The 21,295-nt window shown below is 45.5% G+C and overlaps 1 protein-coding gene across 1 annotated transcript; it reads left to right on the plus strand.

The window, feature by feature from the left end:
- The first annotated feature begins 6,142 nt into the window (after positions 1-6,142).
- On the plus strand, positions 6,143-20,263 carry wfdc2 (WAP four-disulfide core domain 2). Its single transcript, XM_043710095.1, has 4 exons — positions 6,143-6,346; positions 12,772-12,909; positions 18,966-19,103; positions 19,468-20,263. The coding sequence occupies exons 1-4, from the start codon at positions 6,247-6,249 to the stop codon at positions 19,599-19,601; spliced, it is 510 nt and encodes a 169-aa protein (XP_043566030.1). The 5' UTR covers positions 6,143-6,246; the 3' UTR covers positions 19,602-20,263.
- Positions 20,264-21,295: the final 1,032 nt, after the last annotated feature.

A 21,295-nucleotide genomic window follows, 5' to 3' on the forward strand; every position in this document is an offset into this window, starting at 1 on the left:
TACAGGGTGTGAACAGAGGCTTACATGGCGTGGACAGAGGGTTACAGGGTGTAGATTGTCAGATACAGGGTGTGAACAGAGGCTTACATGGCGTGGACAGAGGGTTACAGGGTGTAGATGGAGGGAAACAGGGTGTGAACAGAGGGTTACAGTGCGTTGATAGAGGCTTATAGGGTGTAGATTGTGGGATACAGGGTGTGGACAGAGCGGTAAAGGTGTATATGGTAGGATACAGGCTGTCGACAGAGGGGTACAGGGTGTGGATGGAGGGATACAGGGTGTGAACAGAGGGTTACAGGGTGTGGATCAAGTCTTACGGGGTGTAGATTGGAGATACAGGGAGAACAGAGGGTAACAGTGTGTAGGTGTTGGGATACAGGGTGTGAACAGAGAGTCACAGGGTGTAGATGGAGGGATAGAGTGTGTGAACAAACGGTTACAGAGTGTGGATGTAGGGATACACGGTGTGAACAGAGGGTTAAAGGGTGTAGATGATGGGATACTGAATGTGAACAAAAGGTTTTATGGAGTGGATGGAGTGATATAGGGTGTTAACAGAGGATTACAGGGTGTAGATGGAGGGATACAGGGTGCGCGCCGAGGGTTACAGGGTATAGGCGGAGGGATACAGAGTGTGAACAGAGGGTTACAGCATGTAGATGGAGGGTTGCAGGTGTGGACAGAGGGTTCCGGGTGTAGATGGAGGGATAAAGGGTGTGGATAGAGGCTTACAGGGTGTAGATTGTGGGATACAGGGTGTGGACAGAGCGGAAATGGTGTATATGGTAGGATACAGTGTGTCGACAGCGTGTTACAGGCTGTGGATGGACGGTTACAGGGTGTGAAGAGGGGATTACAGAGTGGAGATGGAGGGATACAGGGTGTGAACAGAGGGTTACAGGGTGTAGATTGTGGGATACAGGGTGTGGACAGAGGGTTACCGGGTGTAGATTGTGGGATACAGGGTGTGGACAGAGGGTTACAGGGGGTAGATTGTGGGATACAGGGTGTGGACAGAGGGTTACAGGGTGTAGATTGTGGGATACAGGTTGTGGACAGAGGGTTACAGGGTGTAGATGGTAGAATACAGGGTGTGAACAGAGGGTTACAGGGTGTAGATTGTGGGATACAGGGTGTGGACAGAGGGTTACAGGGTGTAGATGGAGAGATGCATGGGTCGGGATAGAGGGATAGAGTGAATGGACAGAGGGATATATCGTGCAGGTAGAGGAATACAGAGCCTGGATGGATGGATACAACATACAGATCGAAGGATGCAGGGTAAGGATGGAGGCGTACAGAGGGTGGATGGGGGGATACAGGGTGAGAGTAGAGGGTTACAGGGTGTGAACAGAGGCATACAAGGTATGGACCAAGGCTTACGGGGTGTAGATAGTGGGATACAAGGTGTAGACAGAGCATTATAAGGTGAATGTGGTAGGATACAGGTGTCGATAGAGGGTAACAGGGTGTAGGTGGAGAGTTACAGGGTGTGGACAGAGGCTTACGTGGTGTAGATTGCAGGATACAGGGTGTGGACAGAGTGTTAGAAGGTGCATATGGTAGGATACAGGGTGTCGACAGAGGGTTACAGGGTATAGAATGTGGGATACAGTGTGCGAACAGAGGGTTACAGGGTGTAGATGGTCGGATACAGGGTGTGGACGAAGGTTACAAGGTGGAGATGGAGGGTTCCAGAGTGTAGATATGGGGTTACAGAGTGTGAACAGAGGGTTACAGTGTGTGGACAGAAGGGTAAAGGGTGTAGACTGAGGGATACAGGGGGTGTGAACAGAGGGTTACAGGGTGTGGACTACTGGATATAGGATGCAGATCGAGGGATGCCAATGGATAAGTCACCAATAATTTTCTGTGCCTTTGATCACTGTGTCCTTTATTCTGAGCTGCAATGATTTCCTGACATTGAGCTTCTCCATGAATTTCTTTAAAATCCTGGGGCGGAAGTCCTGAGCAGTGTGGCTGTCTCTCCGCCCTCTGTAGTGGCTGAGCAACCACTCAGTTGTATCAATGAAGTGTAAACAAAGAATTGAAACCAGATGGACCACCTGGCATCAACCAAGGCACCGGGAAAGTCAATGGCAGAAACAGCCCCATCACCCTGCAAGGGCCCTCCTCATTAACATGAGGGGGCTCATGCCAAAATAGGGAGAACTGTCCCATAGACTAAGGAAGCAACAACCTGACACAGTCATACTCATGGAATCATACCTTACAATGTCCCAGACACCACCATCACCATCCCTGGCTATGTCCTGCCCCATTGGAAGTCTCATGGCCTCAGGGCAAACACGGGCAAGGAAACGTACTGCATGTTACCACGTACCATCCTCCCTCGGCTGATGAATCGGTGCTCCTCCATGTTGACCAATACTTCGATGAAGCACTGAGAATGGCCAGGGCACTAGATGTACTCTGGGTGGGGGATTTTAATGTCCACCACCACGACTGGCTCAGCAGTGGCAGTATTGATTGAGCTGGTCGGGCCTTAAAGGACATCTCTGCTAGACTGGGTCTGCGGCAGGTGGTGAGGGAACCAACAAGAGGAAAAACCATCGTTGACCTCATCCTTGCCAATCTGCTGGCTGCAGATGCATCTGTCCATGACAGGATCGGTAAGAGTGACCACCACACAGTCCTCGTGGAGACCCAGTCCTGCCTTCACACTGAGAATAGCCTCCATTGTGTTGGGTGATACTATCACCGTGCTAAATGGGACAGACTTCAAACAGAGCTAACAACTCAAGGCTCATCCATGAGACGCTGTGGGCCATCAACAGCAGCAGAATTATACTCCAGCACAATCTGTAACCTCAGGGCCTGGCATATCCTCCACTCAACCATTATCATCAAGCCAGGGGATCAACCCTGGTTCAGTGGAGAGTACAGGAGGGCATGCCAGGAGCAGCACCTGGCATACCTAAAAAGAGATATCAATTGGGTGAAGCTGCCAAACAGGACTATATGCATGCCAAACAGCAAAGGCAGCAAGGTAGACAGAGCTACGTGATCCCAAAACCAATGGATCAGATCTAGCCACATCCAGTCGTGAATGATGGTGGATTAATTAAACAACTCACTAGAGGAGGAGATTTCACAAATATGCCCATCCTCAATGATGGAAGAGTCCAGCACATCAGCGCAAAGGTAAGGCTGAAGCTTTGGCAGCAATCTTCAGCCAGAGGTGTCAAGTGGATGATCTATTTCGGTCTGTCCATTGGTCCCCAGCATCACAGAGACCAGTCTTCTGTCAATTTGATTCACTCCACGTGTTATCAAGGAATAGTTGGAGGCATTATATAGTGTAAAGGCTATGGGCTCTGTCAACATCCCAGCAACAGCACTGAAGGCTTGTGCTCCAGAACTTGCCACTCCCCGAGCCAAGCTGTTCCAATGCAGTTAAAGCAGTGGCATCTAGCTGACAATGTGGAAAATTGCCCAGGTATGTACCATATGTGAAAAGCAGGACAAGTCCAAACCAGTCAATTACCGCCCCATCAGTCTACTCTTGTTTATCAGTAAAGTGATGGAAGGTGGCATCAACAGTACTGTCGAGCAGCACCTACTCAGCAATAACCTGGTCAGTGTTGCCCAGTTTGGGTTCCGCCAGGGCCACTCAGCTCCTGACTTCATTACAGCCTTGGTCCAAACCTGGATAAAGTTCCGAATTCCAGAGATGACGTCAGAGTGACAGCCCTTCATATCAAGTTCACTGGGTGTATTATCATGAGCCCCAGCAATAGTGGAATCAATGGGTATCCGGATCAAACTCTCTGATGGTTGGAGTCATTCCTGGAACAAAGGGAGATGGTCGTGGTTGCTGGAGGTCAGTCGTCTCAGCTCCAGGACATCTCTGCAGGAGTTCCTCAGGGGAGTGTCCTAGGCCCAACCATCTCCAACTGCTTCATCAACGTCCTTCCCTCCATCTCAAGGTCATAAGTGGGAATGTTCACCGACGATTGCACAATGTTCAGCACCATTCACGATTCCTCAGATACTGAAGCAGTCCATGTTCAAATGCAACAAGGTCTGGACAATATCCAGGCTTGGGTTAATGAGTGGTGAGCAACCTTTGCATCACACAAATGCCAGGCATCTCCAATAAAAGACATTCTAACCACCACCACCATTTGACATGCAATGGTGTTACCATCACTGAACCCCCTACTATCAACATTCTTGAGGTTAGCATTGACCAGAATCTCAAATGGACTCACCCCATAAACACAGTGGCTACAAGAGCAGGTCAAAGACTAGGAAAATTGCAGTGAGTATCCCTATCAGGAGTCCACTATCAGGAGTTTGATGGAATACTCCCCACTTGCCTGGATGGGTGCAGTTCCAACAACATTCAAGAAGCTTGATACCATCCAGCACAAAACAGCCCACTTGGTTGGCACCACATCCACAAGCATCAACTCCCTCCACCAATGGCACTCAGTAGCTAGCAGTGTGTACCATTCATGAGATGCACTGCAGAAATCCACCAAGATCCTCAGACAGCACCTTCCAAACCCATGACCACTTCCATCTGTAAGGACAAGGGCAGTAGATAGTGCCACTTTCAAGTTCCCTTCCAAGTTGTTCACCATCCTGATTTGGAAATATATTGCTGTTACTTCAGTCTTGCTGGGCCTGGAAATCCCTTCCTAAGGGCATTGCGGGTCAACTCACAGCATCTGAGCTGCAGCGGTTTAAGAAGCCAATTCACCCCCACCTTCTCAAGGGGCAAGTAGGGATGGGCAATAAATGCTGGCCCAGCCCGCGACACCCACATCCCATAAGTGAATAGTAAAAATAATTATCACTCTCTTTAATATTGTTGATTCCTTCATTTAATGGTGTTTTGCTTGTTAAATTCAGAGAGTCCCTAATTCTATATCTTAATCTTTGGGATACCCTTTCTGGTACCTCTCCCAGTTAATCACTTCATACTGTTGCATTTCTTCCTCTATCATTGCTATATCAAGGTCAGATATAGCTTTTCTCCTGCCCAAGTACAGATAACTATCTCAGGGCCCTCTTGTGGTAATGCCCCTTCCCCTCGCCCAAGAGACCCAGGTTCAAGTCCCACCCACTCCAGAGGTATCAAATCATTTCTCTGAACAGGTTGGTTAGAAAAATAAATTAAATTAAGAAAAAGTATGAGAGCTTGGTGGTGCCCTCTTGTGGTACGGTAGTAATGTGCACTAAGTGACCTGTGCACTAAGTGACCTGGGTTCAAGCCTCACCCACTCTAGAGGCGTGTAATAGCATCTTTGATCGGGTTGGTTAGAAAAAGCAGATTAAATAAACAAAAATGATTCAAATTTTTCACTAGATTTTTGCTTTATCTATCAGTCAGTACCCGAAATGGTTAACTGACATCCTGGGATAGACTTTGTCCTTTAGGATATAAGGGACTGTTCCTGGGAAGAGCTAACCAGTTGTGGTTCGAAGTTCTAAGTAACTAACAGTAATGTGGACTTACTCTTAGGTAAGGGAGCCTGAGGGTCTCAAAAGGAACAATTCGAAATGTGCTATAACTAGCTTTTACCGTTGACTTGGTGTAGACATTCTTCCTCACATAGTGTCAGTATCTTGGATTAATAATGAAAAGCAGGAGTCGTGGCAATAAATCTCCCCAAGGGATCTCCCCAACAGAGATCGTGCAAGCTGACTGAGTGAACTTCACCGTCCATAACAGCTTTATTTGAGAATATCTTACATTCATGATCCCTATTTTTGAACTGACCCATGAAAGGAACTATTTTACATTTGTCTTATTAAGGGTTTTTGTTGCTTGAATTCCTCCCTCAGTCTTTCCATTTCTGCAGAAAGCAGCTACAATCACCTCAGGTTTCCTTCCCCCCGTTCCCCGGTTTGCCGGTATCATATGCAAACCATTTCTGTTCCTCCTCCGGTTTCTCAGGGTCGAGATTGGGAATTCCTGAACTTCCTGCACACAAACAGCTCACTAAAGCCTTAATTATAAACAATAGTCTTTCAGAACGAGAAGTGGGGCACTAGGACCCCAAGGGATGCAAATAAATTAGGAACACATTTCTTTCAAAATTGGCATCAAAATTTCTGTTGGGATCTTATGTATAAACACAAGGCTGGATCACAGCATGAATACTTGAAATATTTGAGGTAATGAGACCTGCCCAGACCTTCAGGCTGGTAATAGCGGTGTTTCAGTCTGTGGAGCTGCAGTTTCATTGAGTCCAGCTCTTTTCTCTGTCAGACATGGGAACACAGTCTCCTCACTGGCTTATCCTCGTGCTCACCCTCAGCACCCTCTTCCTGTGGCTTGAGTCCACCTCTACAAAGGGACACAACTCCACTGGTGAGTTCAGCCTTCTTTCTAGGAGTTTCCGAACCGAGGCAATGGGGAATGTTTGATGATTTACTAGCTCATGAGGGTAATGAACATGAATCAGTTGCATCCCCCACCACTGAGTGAATGAAACAAGTTGTCTCTGTGTCCTCTTTTCAAGTCTCTATCTTAATGCTATCATTGAATTCTTCTATTTACTTTACTACCATCTTTCTCAACGTTTGCTCCATTTCTCTCCTGTCTGCAACTCTCTTAGGCGTCTGCTTCACACTCCCTCCCATGTCCCTCTCTCTGTCTCTCTATTTTTAACCATCTGTTATAAACATCAAAACTTTGACAACAGCTTCTTCCTTCATGCTCCACACTATTCCCTCTGGAGTCCTCAAAGGATCAATTCTTGGATACCCCCATCGCCTATTTTTTCATTTACCCTACATTCGGACAACTTGCAAATACATTAATTGTGTTTCCATCCTGATCGCTTCCCCCCTCCCCACACACACACACACACACACACAGTCTTGACTGTTTCACTTGGTCTGCATTCTCAGAATACTTGTGTAACATCCAGCACTGGGTAAGGAAACATTTCCTTCAGTTGAATTTTAGCAAGTTACAATATACCTCTGAGCTGCTGTCTCCCTATTTAATTCACCCTTCCTCTCTCTCTCTTCATTGACACTTTGTTCTCTCTCTAAACTCCTTTATTCCCAATATCTGAGCCTGTTGGACGTATCAGAAGGAATCTTCGACAATCTTTCTGATTGTGCTGATTAATGAGACCCGGCAATCATGTACCAGAGTGAGAGCGTTTATATTGTGAGGCTGAGAGGGGTGTCAGTCTGCTCCCAAGTATTTTTTTTCCCCCTCTAGGTGACTGGTTCTGGTTTTTACAATCCACTTCCTGGTTCTGTACTGAGTATTTGTCTTGAGCTGCTCTCAGAGGTCCAAGCCCTGAAATTGTTGGTCATGGTATTGAGTCCAAATTGATCATAACTGAAACTGAGCCAACAACAATGACTTCATTCCCACAGCACTTTCAATGTTAGAACATTCCCCAAGAGTGCTAGAAAACACAATAGAGCACAGTGAGCCATTGACGGAGATCTTGGTCCAGAATCTTTGCTCGGAAGAGTTGCAAAGTGATATACGTACATATAAAGTGAGATTAGCCTCTCAATCATCTTTGTGTCTGTTGTAGCCATATTCATCAGAATCATCTGAGATGCCTTGGATAAGATGATTGCCAAATCCTTCTCCTTGTTGTTATAGTATAAATTACTGATACTTGTTCACCCATTCCCTACAATACTCCTAATTGAGAATTATGCCTTAATAGCTACTTACATTACATCTGAGATACATAACTGCCCCCTTGTGAAATTGTCAAGTTTCAATTAAGGGTAAGTCCACATTACTGTGAACCACCTGGACTCAACACTTGCAACTGGAATTGTAACAACCCTCAGAGACTAGAACTGAACTGATTAGCTGCTCCCTGGGACTGGTCCTTTATATCCTGTTGGAATGTGGGACAGATTGGACAGTCGGCTGATGGGGTTGGATTTGTCCTGCTTTTTGTTGTCACGACTAGAGGGTTGAGTTTCAGGAGAGGCTGTATTGGCTGGGACCTTTCTTCCCTGGAGCGTCGGCGGCTGCAGCGTTTCCTTATAGAGGTTTACAAAATCATGAGGGGCATGGGTAAGGTGAATATCCAAGGTCTTTCTCCAGGGTAGAGGAGTCCAAAACTAGAGAGTATACATTTAGGGTGAGAGGGGAAACATTTGAAAGGGACCCAAGGGGGCAATGTTTTCACACAGAGAGGTGTGCATGTAAGGAACGAGCTGCCAGAGGAAGTGGCAGAGCCGGGTACAATTACATTTAAAAGGCATCTGGATGGGTATATGAATAGGAAGAGATTAGAGGAATATGGGCCAAATGCAGGCAAATGGGGCTAGTTCAGTTTAGGAAATCTGGTCAGCATGGAGGAGTTGGACTTAAAGGTCTTTTTGTGTGCTGTATGACTCTGTGACTCGATCATTCTATAACATATCTGGGCAATTTTCCACATTGTCAGGTAAATGCCAGTGTTGTAACTGTACTGGAACAACTTGGCTAGGGGAGTGGCAAGTTCTGGAGCACAAGTCTTCAGTAATACTGCTGGAAAGCTGTCAGGGTCCTTCACCTTTGCAGTATCCAGTGCCTCCACCGTTTCTTGATATCACATGGAGTGAATCGAATTGGCTGGGGACTGGCACCTCTGATACTGGAGACCACTGGAGGAGATGGATCATCTACTTGGTCCTTCTGGAAGAAATTTGTGGTCTATAGGATTATTATTGTTTAGGTCCTGCTTGCTATATTCCGACCTAACACCCTAAATTCTGATCGCAGGACAACATTGATCAGTCAGGCTATGGGTTTTGTACCAACATGACCAATGACAGCTGACTGTTGAACCTTGACTCCCAGGGTTCATCGCACCAGTTTAGTGACATCGTTGGTCTTCAGCTCTCGGGAGGCAACGCACCAACCTGCATTCATCTCTGTCAGGGAAATACTGCTCTTATGGCAGCTTGCTTGTTCACCCATTCCCTATAATACTCCTAATTGAGAATTAAATGAGAGGGAACAATGTGCATTGTGTGGAGAGTGACCAGGAGGCCAGGTTCAAGCTTGGCAGCTACAAAGCAATCAACTGTATTTGGTGTGCCCGCTGTTAGGGGGACTGCATAGTGAGCAGCAAATACAGTAGACAGGATTGAAAAAGCCACAAGTGAAACGCTGCTTCAGCTGGAAGGTGTGTTTGAAGAATAGTGAGGAAAGAAAGTGATACAAGTAGGTGCTATACTTCCTGGGTTTGGACTCACAGGAGGGGGATAAAGTGCAACAGGGGAGTGGACTATGGTGGCATGGAGGGACAAGTCCCTATAGTATGCTGACAGGGCAAGTGTGGTGCCCATGAAGTGAGCTGCTTTGCCCTGGATGGTACTGAGCTTCTTGAATGTTGTTGGAGCTGCACCCATTCAGGCAAATGGGGTGTATTCCATCACATCTCCTGACTTGTGTCTTGTAGATGGTGGGAAGTGGGTACTGCAGATGCTGGAGATTAGAGTCAAGATTAGAGTGGTGTTGGAAAAGCCCAGCAGGTCAGGCAGCATCCGAGGCAGATTCCTGATGAAGGACTTTTGCCCGAAACGTCGATTCTCCTGCTCCTTGGATGCTGCCTGACCTGCTGTGATTTTCCAGCACCACTCTAACCCTGTAGATGGTGGACAGGGTTCAGGGAGAGTTGCTCACTGCATTATTCCCAGCCTCTGACCTGTCCAGTTTGATCAAATTCCACATCCACCTAGCATCTGGACAAGCTCATGCTGCGTGAGAACTCATTCCATCTCGAAAACAAAGTCCAAAGTCTTTCTGTCTAATTTATTGGCAGGGTCCAACACTCCTTGGCAGGGCAGCACGGTGGCTCAGTGGTTAGCACCGCTGCCTCACAGCACCAGAGTCCCAGGTTCGGTTCCAGCCTCGGGCGACTGTCTGTGTGGAGTTTGCACATTCTCCCCGTGTCTGCGTGGGTTTCCTCCCGCAGTCCAAAGATGTACAGGTTAGGGTGAATTGGCCGTGCTAAATTGCCCATAATGTTAGGTGTATCAGTCAGAGGGAAATGGGTCTGGGTGGGTTACTCTTCGGAGGGTCGGTGTGGACTTGTTGGGCCGAAGGGCCTGTTTCCACACCGTAGGGAATCTAATCTAATCACTTTGGTCACAGATTTGCTCCTGAGCGTGAATAAAGCAGTGACCTTCCCAACGTCGAGAGGGAACCCCGATTGTCCTGAGGCCTGACTGCCCTCACAACGAGAGAATTGACCTGAGCGAACACAAAGTGATTTTACTGCCTGCTCTCAAACCCTGATCTGGGTTGTGGGGGTGGGAGTGCTTGTTCTTGATAATGCTGACCTTTCACATTGGCATCAAATGGACAGAGAGGTAGTTATCAGGAAGTTCCCTTTTCATTAGTGTTCGGGGCAGGGTGAGCCATGGAAGAATATCCACTCTCCTCAGCGTGAGGAATGCAGGAAATGGCTGCAATTAGCCCACAACAAGTGTTTGCCAAAAAGCACAGGAAGGCCACGTTCAGCCGATGCAGGCAGCAGCTTCCTAACTAATCCAAGTGCAGTTTGTTCGTGGCAGACTCTCAGAGGGTTGTAGTGAGATCAGCGTCACCATTTTCCCAGTGACTGTCCGGGATAATCGATTGTCCATTTGAATCAAGCTTCAGTGTTGGTGACAACACCAGGAACTGCCGTTGGCGCCTGGCCAGGAATAAACAAAAATAATTCCATAAAATGTTAGACAGAATTAGACGCACCAGGAGCTAGAGAAAGGGAGGTCGAGACAAGTGAGCTGAGAGGAGAGGTCTGATCTTGGGAGAGGATTCCAGGCCTTGACACACAGACACCTGAACACAGGACAGCTAGTGGTGGGTCAAAGGTCATGGGGATGGGCAAGGGCCAAAATTGAAGGAGTGCAGACGTCCGAAAGGTTGTCGGAGCATGAGGAGGGAACGGACATAGGGTGTGGTGTGGGTCTGAAGGAGGTCAACAGGGATAGAGAGGGATGTGGGGTTTGGAGAAGGTTACAGAGATACAGAGGGGTGTAAGGGCTGGAGGGGGTGACAGATAGGAAAGTGTAGAGGCTGGAGGAGGTGGGAGAGATAGGGAGAGGTGTAGGGGCTGGAGGAAGTGACAGAGGTAGAGGTGTAGGGACTGGAGGAGGTGGGAGAGATAGGAAGAGATGTAGGGGTTGGAGGAGGTGAAAGAGATAGGGAGGGTATCGGGCTGGAGGAGGTGAGAGAGATAGGGAGAGGTGACATATTGGATTGGAAACAAAAACTAATTTTGAGGGGGAGAGAGATCATGAGTCAATGTGAACCAATTTATTATAAATGCTCATAATATATGTTTTATTATTTGGGAATCTGAGTTCTAAAATAGACAGAACTGTGAAAACTTTACATTTGGATGTTATTTCTATATTGTATGTGTTAAACAGAGGACACATAGCTTTTGCTTCAGTTTTTCATTCCGTTGAGCGGTGTTACATTATTGAGAAATTTGTTCATATGTGTTTCATTGTGACTCTTACAAATACTCAACATGATTAGTTCAGTACTTTGGAATAAGGATGGACGAGAGAATAAAATTGGGTTACCTAACAACATGTCATCTTACGACACAGGGAGACAGTTCAGAAACGATGTATTTTCAAACCACGGAACTATCCAGAAGGTTAGTGAGTCTGCAGAGTCTTTCAAGTAGAGAGAGAGAGAAAAAAAGGCTTGCAGCAGCAGGAGTGCAGTTTAGTGGTCTCCAAAACCGTCAGGGCAGAACGAATGAATGGATTAATGTAAGGAAGAGAAAATCTCCAGAATGGAAGGCTGTGGAAGAGGTATTTAAGGAACTCTCCACGTTGAGTCTCTCAGCAGTTTGCTTAAAAGTCACAGGAACTGACATAAACTAATGAAATCACATCAATCAATGCAGAGATTTGTTCCAAATAAAAAAGTACAGCTATACCAATTGAACAAGTAATTTTAAATTGGAAACGGTGTTACTGTTCACTGAGTTCTAAGTTTCTGCATAGTTGTTGGCGAAACTAAAAGATCTGAATACTTAATTTTGAAATTTGTAATAAGACCTTTTCAAAAAGGTTTTGTGTCTGGTAAAAAAATAGTTTGCTTTTTTTGGCTTTTTTTGTCATAATCTTTGTTTTTTTGTTAAAAGTACATTGTCAGCCTCTTTTAAATATGTTCGGTTATTGACCACCATGATAAAGAATTAACACAAATAAAAGCTACAGTCTGTCAAACTAGGCCTCACTCTGGGATGCGGCTTGTCCAATATTAGCATCAGCTGGGATCACTACACAATGAATACAGCACTGATGGGTGAACAGAGCTGTGGGACAGTCTGTTGTTTAGGGATGGGGCAAGCTGTATGTTTCTGACAATGGAGTTCTGCCCAAAGTAAATGGGGAAAGGGATGAGTGCAGAGGGTGGGAAGCTCTGGCAGTGAGCACAGTTTATGAGGGAGATGATGAACAGAAACTCCAAGAGATGACATAAAGTGTACTGCTGCTGTGTCCTAGCTTTCAGGATCTTCCTCCACATCAATGAAACTTGCTGTTGTTAAAGACCCTCTCTTTTGATTTTCCAGTATTTTTGATTGTGCTAGGAAATGGGCAAAGAAAAGCTGGTTTAAACAATAAGGAACTTTGAAGGATTGCTGAATTTAGTTTTAAAAGTAAGTTATCTAACACTCATTGTAAGTCTTGTTTACACAGCTGTTCAAGTTGTGTTCTTTAGGCATTTCGATTGCAGTCTAATGTTCTCTGTGTGAGTCCAATCCTACAGGTTGTGCTTTGTGTTGGCAGTGATTAAATTTGGGAAGTGTCCACGCCGATTGGTGGTTGCAGTGACAAAACGGGGATGCCGGTGTGATGCAGATTGTCCTGGGCCGGATAAGTGCTGCGTGTTTGATTGTGGGGCCGTGTGTGTGCCCCCAGCATTCAGTAAGTATCATTCCCATGTTAGCTGTGCTGAGCCCTGGGCAATTACACCTGAGGACCACATCACAAAACCGCATATAGCAACATCTCACAATGTACCTGATGGATGACTGTGAACAGACATAAGGAGTGAACCACACTGTTTACCTGGGGACCAGAGTGACATGGGAATGGAGGGGGTGTGGGGGCATCTAGTGATGGAGATAATGAAGAAACAAAGTGAGGCAGGAATTGCTCCATGAATACCACCTAAAAGCAACATGAAGGGACAAAAGCTTCATTTAATGAGCTTCCGTCCATCATAAAGTCAGAATTGGGGATGTTCACTGATGATTGCACAATGTTCAGCACCATTCATGATTCCTCAGATACTGAAGAGTTCACGCTCAAATGCAACAATATCTGGGCAATATCCAGATTTGGGTTGACAAGTGGCAAGTAACATTTGCATCACACAAATGCCAGGCAATGACGATCCCCGATAAGAGACTATCTAACCACCACCCCTTTGGCATTCACTGATATTATCATCACTGAATTCCTCAGTATCAACGTCCTGGAAATTGCCATTGACCAAATTGTCCAACAAGACTCCCCATATAAACCCAGTGGCTGCAAGACCAGGTAAGAGGCTAGGAATACTGCGGTGAGTAACTCCCCTCCTGACTCCCCAAAGTCTGTCCACTATCCACAAGGCACCAGTCAGGAGTGTGATGGAATACTCCCCACTTGCCTGGATGGGTGCAGCTCCAACAACACTCAAGATGCTTGACACCATTCAGGACAAAGCAACTCGCTTGATGGACACTACATCCACAAGCATCCACTCCCTCCACCACTGACACTCAGTAGCAGCAATATGTGCTGTCTACAAGATGCACTGCAGAAATTCACAAAAGATCCTTGGAATACCTCCACCGACAGCTCAAGGCAATAAACATTGGACTTGCCAGTGACACAGAGATCCCGCAAGTGAATTAAGAAAAAACTGCTGGGTGACCTCAAATGTGCCTGCATTGAAACCCCATCAATCCCTCTTAGCAAATTTACACTTCCATCTACACGTGGATCCAGATTCTGAACTCATCATTGTAGCAATCTCGTGCAGTAATGTCACCACTGTACCCTTTGATTTAACATTCACTAATGATGAGTGTCTTTGTGGAAAAGTTAATGCTTATAAGTTCATGACATAAGATACAGGAGAAGAATTAGGCTATTCAGCCCATCAACTCGGGTTCAACTCCCGCCTCAGGCGACTGACTGTGTGGAGTTTGCACGTTCTCCCCGTGTCTGTGTGGGTTTCCTCCGGGTGCTCCGGTTTCCTCCCACAGTCCAAAGGTGTGCAGGGTCAGGTGAATTGGCCATGCTAAATTGCCCGTAGTGTTAGGTAAGGGGTAAATGTAGGGGTATGGATGGGTTGCACTTCGGCGGGTCGGTGTGCACTTGTTGGGCCGAAGGGCCTGTTTCCACACTGTAATGTAAAAATGTAATGTAAAAATAAAAATGTAAAAACTCTGCAGTGCCATTCGGTCATGGCTGACATGCTCCTCGCTGTCATTTTCCCGCCTTCTCCCCATACCCCTTCAACCCATTACCAATTAAAAATCTGTCTGACACCCCCTTAAAGTTACTCCCTGTCCCAGCACCTACTGCACTCTGGGGGAGTGAATTCCACAGATCCACAACCCTTTGGGAGAAGAAATTTCTCTTCAAGTTTGTTTTAAATTTGCTGCCCCTTATCCTGAGATTATGACCTCTTGTCCTAGAATGCTCCACAGGAGGAAGCATCTGCTCCATATCTACTTTATCCACACCTTTTATCATCTTGACTACCTCAATTTAATCTCCCCTCATTCTTCTAAATTCCAGAGAGTATAGGCCTAAACTGTTCAATCTCTCTTCATTCGACAAACTCCACATCTCAATCTAGTGAACCTCCTCTGAACTGCCTTTAGTGCCAGTACATCTTTCCTCAAATAAGGGGACCAACACTCTGCACAACACTCCAGGTGTGGTCTCACCAATGCATTGTACAATTGCAACAATACTTCCTTATCTTTATATTGTATTCCTTTAGCTATAAAAGCCAACATTCTATTCACTTCCTTTACTATCTGCTGTACCTACATGCTAGTTTTCTGTGGCTCATGAACAAGGTCACCCACATCCCTCTGCACCGTGGCACCCTGAAGTCTCTACCCATTTAGGTAATAGGTCACCTTCCCATTTTCTCGACCCAAATACGTGACCTCACACTTACCCATCTGCCACATTTTGAACCACTCTCCTAACCTATCTGTATCCATTGCAAGGTTCTTATTTCCTCATTGCAATTTACTGTCCTGCCTATTTTTGTATCATCCACAAATTGGCCTGTAGAGCCTCCAATCCTGTATCCAAGTCGTTAATGTAGATTGTAAATGACTGGGGTCCAAGGACGGAACCCTGTGGCCCCCCACTAGTTAAACCTTGCGTTCCAAAATAAAAGCATTTATCCCGATTCTCTGTCTTCTGTCCTCAGCCAGTCATCTATCCAGGCTAAATTATTCCTAATCCCATATGATCCAACCTTGTGAATTAACCTTTTGTGTGGCACCTTATCAAATGCCTTCCAGAAGTCCAGATAAATTACATCTACAGCACCCCCCCCATCCACTTTGCTTGTTACATCTTCGAAGAACTCTAGCAAATTAGTCAAACATGATTTGCCCTTCATAAAAACCATGCTGACTCTGATGGATAGTATTTTAACTTTCCAAATGTCATGATATTGCTTCCTTGATAATTGATTCTAACACTTTCCCAACAACAGATATTGAATTAACTGGTGTGTTATTGAATTAACTAGTCCTAGTTATGCAATTTGCTAGGACTCTGGTCTCAACATGATTCAGATGAAGACCATCCCATCGGAATAGGTCCCTTCTTCCCCAGTCCTGGTGCTAATGTCTCACGAATTCAAACTCATTTCTCCCCCACCAGTCTTTGAGCCACGTATTTACTTGCTTAATCTTATTGACCTTGTGCCAATTAGCTTGTGGCTCAGGTAGTAATTATAGAATTGAAGGATAATGGTTGACCTGGTGAGGAATTGGCTTAATGGCAGGAGACAGTGAGTTGGGAAAGTGAGCAGTAGGGTGTGACTGGTGAGCTCTATCTGTGTGCTATGAGGAGATGAGGGTGACTGCCTGTATTCACTGCAGCGTGGAAGACTGGGAGGGGGATCTGATTGAAATATATAAAATTCGAACGGGGTGGACGGGCTGGTTGCAGGGACAGTGTTTCTATGGCCATGGGTTCCAGAAAATTAGCATTAGAATTAGCTTTATTGTCATATAAACTCAAATGAGTACAGTGAAAAGTGTACAATTCAGCGCTTACGGAGCCACCTTAGGCACAAAGCTCCCTGGATACAGCTTCTTCAGTTCCAGAAAAATCGAACAAAAGAGAAGCAAAAAGAGCAACATTACAGATTTTAGGATTAAATTATTAAAAAAAGAGAAAAAAAGAAGTATTTGGTCAGGAAACACAGTACGCCATTTTAAATGGAACTGAGGAGAAATTCTCTCACTCAGAGGGTGGTGGCCCTATGGCTGCAGAGGTCAAGTCAGTGGATATATTTGAGAAAGAAATAGGAAGCTCACTTGAAAACAAAGATATGTGGGGAATGAAGAAAGATTGGGGGTATGGTGTGGAAATAGGGGATCACCTATGGTCTTGTTGATCACTGAGCCGAATGGCCTACTCCCACTCTGTGTTTCTATCATCTCAACACTTCACTATATTTATTAAAAGTAATACAATAGATGCTCATATTTATATCGAGTGAAATATAACACAAGTGGGTTGAAGCCATACTACAGCAGCAGGAATATCTGCTAAGGCAAAAGCTAGGGTTGCTGGGAGCATTTCTGGGCAGAGGAATGTATTGGTCTTGGAAGAAGCATAGTGAAATTCATTAAAATGATGCTTGGATTCAGAGGAAGAATATATGAGGAGGGAATACACACACATCAGGGTTGTGTTGACTGGACTGCAATTTCCCTATGAATGGCACATCCCCATCAGAGACCCCCTACCCTGCCCCAATGAATGGCACATCCCCATCGGAGACCCCTATCCTGCCCCTATGAATGGTACCTCCCCATCAGAGACCCCTATCCTGCCCCTATGAATGGCACATCCATATTTATAGACCATATTGTGTTTCTCCAATATTCCTTCTTCCTCACTCTCTCTCTCTCTGGAGGGAGACTCTGTTGAACACTCCCAGAATAACTATTCCTGTCACACTACTCAGCCATGACACATGGGAACATGAGACATTGTTGTTGGAGCATACCATTCAGGTCCCCGAACACTTCATTGCTCAGACTGTTGAGCATCGGAGTTGATACATTATGTTGAAGTTGTACAGGGCATTAATGAGGCCTCTTCTGGAGTTGTGTGTCCAGTTCTGGTCACCCTGTTATATGAAGGATATTATAAAACTGGATAGGGTTCAGAGAAAGACTTACCAGGATGTTCCTGGGAATTGGGGGTTTGAGATATAAGTAGAGGTTGGATAGGCGTAGGAAGTTGAAGGGTGACCTTATAGAGATTTATAAAATCATGAGGGGAATAGATAATGTGAATGACAGGTGTCTTTTTCCTGGAGTGGGGAATTCAAGACTAGGGGCACCTTTTTAAGGTGAGAGGAGGAAGGTTTAAAAAGACATGGGGGCAACTTTTTTTACACAGAGAGTGGTTCATGCGTAGGATGAACCTCCAGAGGAAGTGGTGGATGTGTTACAACATTTAATAGACATTTAGATAAGTGCATGAATAAGAAACATTTAGAGGGATATGGACTAAGAGCAAGCACGTGAACTAGTTTAATTTGGGATTATGTTCGGCATGGACTGGTTGGACCAAGGGGTCTGTTTCCGTGCTGTATGACTCTATGACTCTATAACCTGCTACAACATTCAACATGATCATGGCGGGTCACTGGTCACGTACTCCTGAACTGCCATCGTGTTGAACCCACACTCAGCTGGTCCATGTCTCTTTGAAGAATCTCTGTGTTCTCTTCATTCTGCACTCCTGCCTTGCTTCATATCATCAGGAAACAATGACCTAGAGCACTCTAACTCTCCGTATCTGACAATTATGGTTGGCATGGATTGGTTGGACTGCGCGATTTCCGTTCTGTATGACTCTCTGACTCGATGACACTATCTAATTCACCTGAGCTCAATTCCTGCACGTCCAACTGGGAAACAATCCACTGCAGCTTCTGGGGATCTGAAATAAACCAGAAAGTGCTGGAGGATCTCAGCAGGTCTAGCAGTAAGTGTGAAGTGCGAAACAGAACAAACGCCTCGAGTCCAGTCTGACATTTCTTCAGAACTGAAGAGAGAACTGGGAAAATATTGGGTTTTATACTGTGGGGTAAGTGGAACAGAAGGGAAGGTCAGGGAAAGGTTAGAGGGTGAGGGAGACTCATGATGACACAAGTCGTGGAACAAGAGATAATGGGAGAGGTAATAGCTGTGGGCAAAGATGGAGCTAGGAGCAGAGGAGGTGGTAATGGTGGATTTCTGCTGAAAGCAAAGTCAAGTTAAAACTGACCCTGTGTCGGGATAGTTCCTCCCTTCTCACTATCCAAGGCCCAAGACTTCCAGGTGAAGCAGTGATTTACCTGCACTTCACTCAATCTAGCCTACTGTATTCGCTGCTGACAATGTGGTCTCCTCTACACTGGGGAGATGAAGCTCACTCTGCTTTGTGGAACACCTCCGCTCTCTGTACAAACATCATCCCAACCATTTGACACTTCCACCTTGTTCTCACACTAACATTTCTTCCATCAATGATGATTACTCGTCGGGGCGTTTAGCGATGCAGAGTCATGGATGGAAGTTGGACACTCAGGATCTCACTCAACTAGAGGGGCTGAATGGTTGTTCCCGAAACCTAGCCAGGAGGAATGTCAGATCAGGAATGGGATGGGCAATTTTGCATTTCATTATCAGATGTAGCTCGTGACTGAGTGGAATGCTTGCTTTCCACAGGAAAACCTGGGATCTGTCCTCGGAGGCACGGTGGAGTTGGAGTGTGTGCTGAATACTGTACGGATGACAGTGACTGCCCGGGGGATGAGAAATGTTGCAGTAATGGATGTGGCCATTCATGCACTGCTGCACAGAAAGGTAAGGACAACACAACTGAGGTAAGCCCTCAGTACTCACAACTGTAGCCTGTATCTTGTGTGTGGTGGTTCCTTCAAAGCTGAAGTGACATGGATGGGAAAAGCCCTTGTTTTGTGCATTGACACTAAAATTGGTTTTGGTGATATCAATTTTGCATACACCTTATTGATGGCTGTTGGAAATCCAATTATACTACATCTACTGTTTCCCCATTTTAACCCTCTTAGTTACATCCTCATTAAAAACTCAAATAAATTTGTCAGTTTCTTCTAGGTCTGTTAAGGTAAAGGGAGTGTCTTATGTTGTCGAAGTATTGCACTCAGTATTGCCAGTTTCTGATTTCGTCTCCATTGTGTTCACACAGTGAAACCAGGAAGATGCACTCTGCCTCGGGGAACAAAGATGTGTGCCGAATTTTGCCAACACGATGGAGACTGCCCAGCGGAACAGAAATGCTGTAAAACCACCTGTGGACATGCCTGTTCCGAACCTTGTTAGATAAATTCCTGAGCCCTGTCAGCATCTCCCTGAAATATCGTTATCGCTGTAGCATGACCCTGTGTAATCCCTGCTGAAATACTGTTTTGCTGAAATTATACCAGAGCTTTGCTGAAGTCCTGATAGATTCTGATAACAGCAATATTGGAATTCCTTCAGGAGCATTTCTGGAGAATCCAGAGGTTCGCTGTTGCAATCTCCACAGCGATGTTTTAGCCGATCAAATCACCTTTTTCCTCTTCAGTATAAATTGTTGTGATAGCTTGAAATTTTACATTCTTGCATTTAATCCTGACATGTCAGTGACATGTCTCTCTTTTCAGCAACAGCTCTGTATTATCTGCAAATGTAGATACATGTTTTCATTGACATATTTTTTCTAAGATTTGAAGAACTGAAGCCCCAGCACTGAATATTACAACACTGCACTGTTGTGCAGTGCACTGATGATTGCCCCAATTATCCCTACACTCTGCTTCTTGTTGATTCATTAATTCTCTACCCTTACTATAACATGTAACCCACAATTTTATAAACAAAGCTTTTGTATACATCTTTACTGAATGCCTTTTGGAAATCCAAATAGGCTACATCTACCGGTTCCCCTCTATTAACCCTCCTAGTTGCGCCCTCAAAAAATAAACTTGAATACATTTGTCAAACAAAATTTGTTTTTCTGGTTGGGAACTTTGAACACAGGGTCAGCGGGATGAGGGTTATGGTCATTTAGGTCAGAGCTGAGGGGACATTTCCTCACTCTGAGGCCTTTGAATCTTTGAAATTGTCACCCCAGAGAGTTCTGGATGTTTGGCAGTGCCACAAGTCTGGGATTCTGTGATATTTAAGGCTGATGTTAATTTCTCTCCCAGGGTCTCGAGGAAAATTGTGGAAAAGTGGTGTTAAAGTCATAACTGTACTGAGTGGGAGAGCAGGATGGAGGCCTGTGTAGACTATTCCTGCTCCTATCTCTTTGTTCTGATATTCTCAGATCATTTTACCATTACAGATGGATTAAATGATACTATGTCACCAACAATTTCACCAGGGAGGGCATTGTGCTGGAATAGGTGCATGGGCTGGAAGGCAATGGTAGCAGAGGCCACAGTGATGGAGTACGCTCTGAGTTGTACCTCAGTGTAGTGCTAGGGGAGGGCAGGAGTGTCGTACATTCTCCAAGTCAATGTCTGACCTTCATAAAACACCCAGAAAGGTAGATTTTCTGATCATTGTAACAAAACGGTTGGTGCTTCGTTACTGAAGAGAAATTTACTGCCATGTTTCCTATCTTTGACTTTGAAAACATGTCATTGACTGTGAAGTGACGGCACGTGCTGAGGTTAAGGAAGTGGCTTTAGACATGGACTCAGGGGTTCTGGCCCAGGACACTGGATAGACTCCAACAGATACACCAGGGCACCCCTAGGATATCGGAACACCCTCACCACAGGGTAAATACCCGAGAGGTGGGAAGTCCCAAAGGGGAATATCCCATGTCTGAAACTCCCAGAAATTGTCCCCAACTCAGAGAATTCAGACAATCCTCACTAACTTCCTAGAACAGTCAGTGGAGAGGTGTTACATGGATTAAAACGTCTGTTGAGCCCCATACAATCACAAAATGGACCCAATGAATCCCCTCACCTGACCCACCCCCCACAATGACCCCTCACACTGACATCCTCTTCACACTGACC

Source organism: Chiloscyllium plagiosum, chromosome 20 (assembly GCF_004010195.1).
Source record: "Chiloscyllium plagiosum isolate BGI_BamShark_2017 chromosome 20, ASM401019v2, whole genome shotgun sequence".
NCBI lineage: Eukaryota > Metazoa > Chordata > Chondrichthyes > Orectolobiformes > Hemiscylliidae > Chiloscyllium > Chiloscyllium plagiosum.

Bases quoted from the DNA above. Each gene is read 5' to 3' on its own strand.
- wfdc2 (XM_043710095.1), top strand. From the start codon at position 6,247: ATGGGAACACAGTCTCCTCACTGGCTTATCCTCGTGCTCACCCTCAGC. The intron at 6,347-12,771 runs GTGAGTTCAGCC...TTGTGTTGGCAG, and splicing joins AAAGGGACACAACTCCACTG to TGATTAAATTTGGGAAGTGT. The intron at 12,910-18,965 runs GTAAGTATCATT...TGCTTTCCACAG, and splicing joins GTGTGTGCCCCCAGCATTCA to GAAAACCTGGGATCTGTCCT.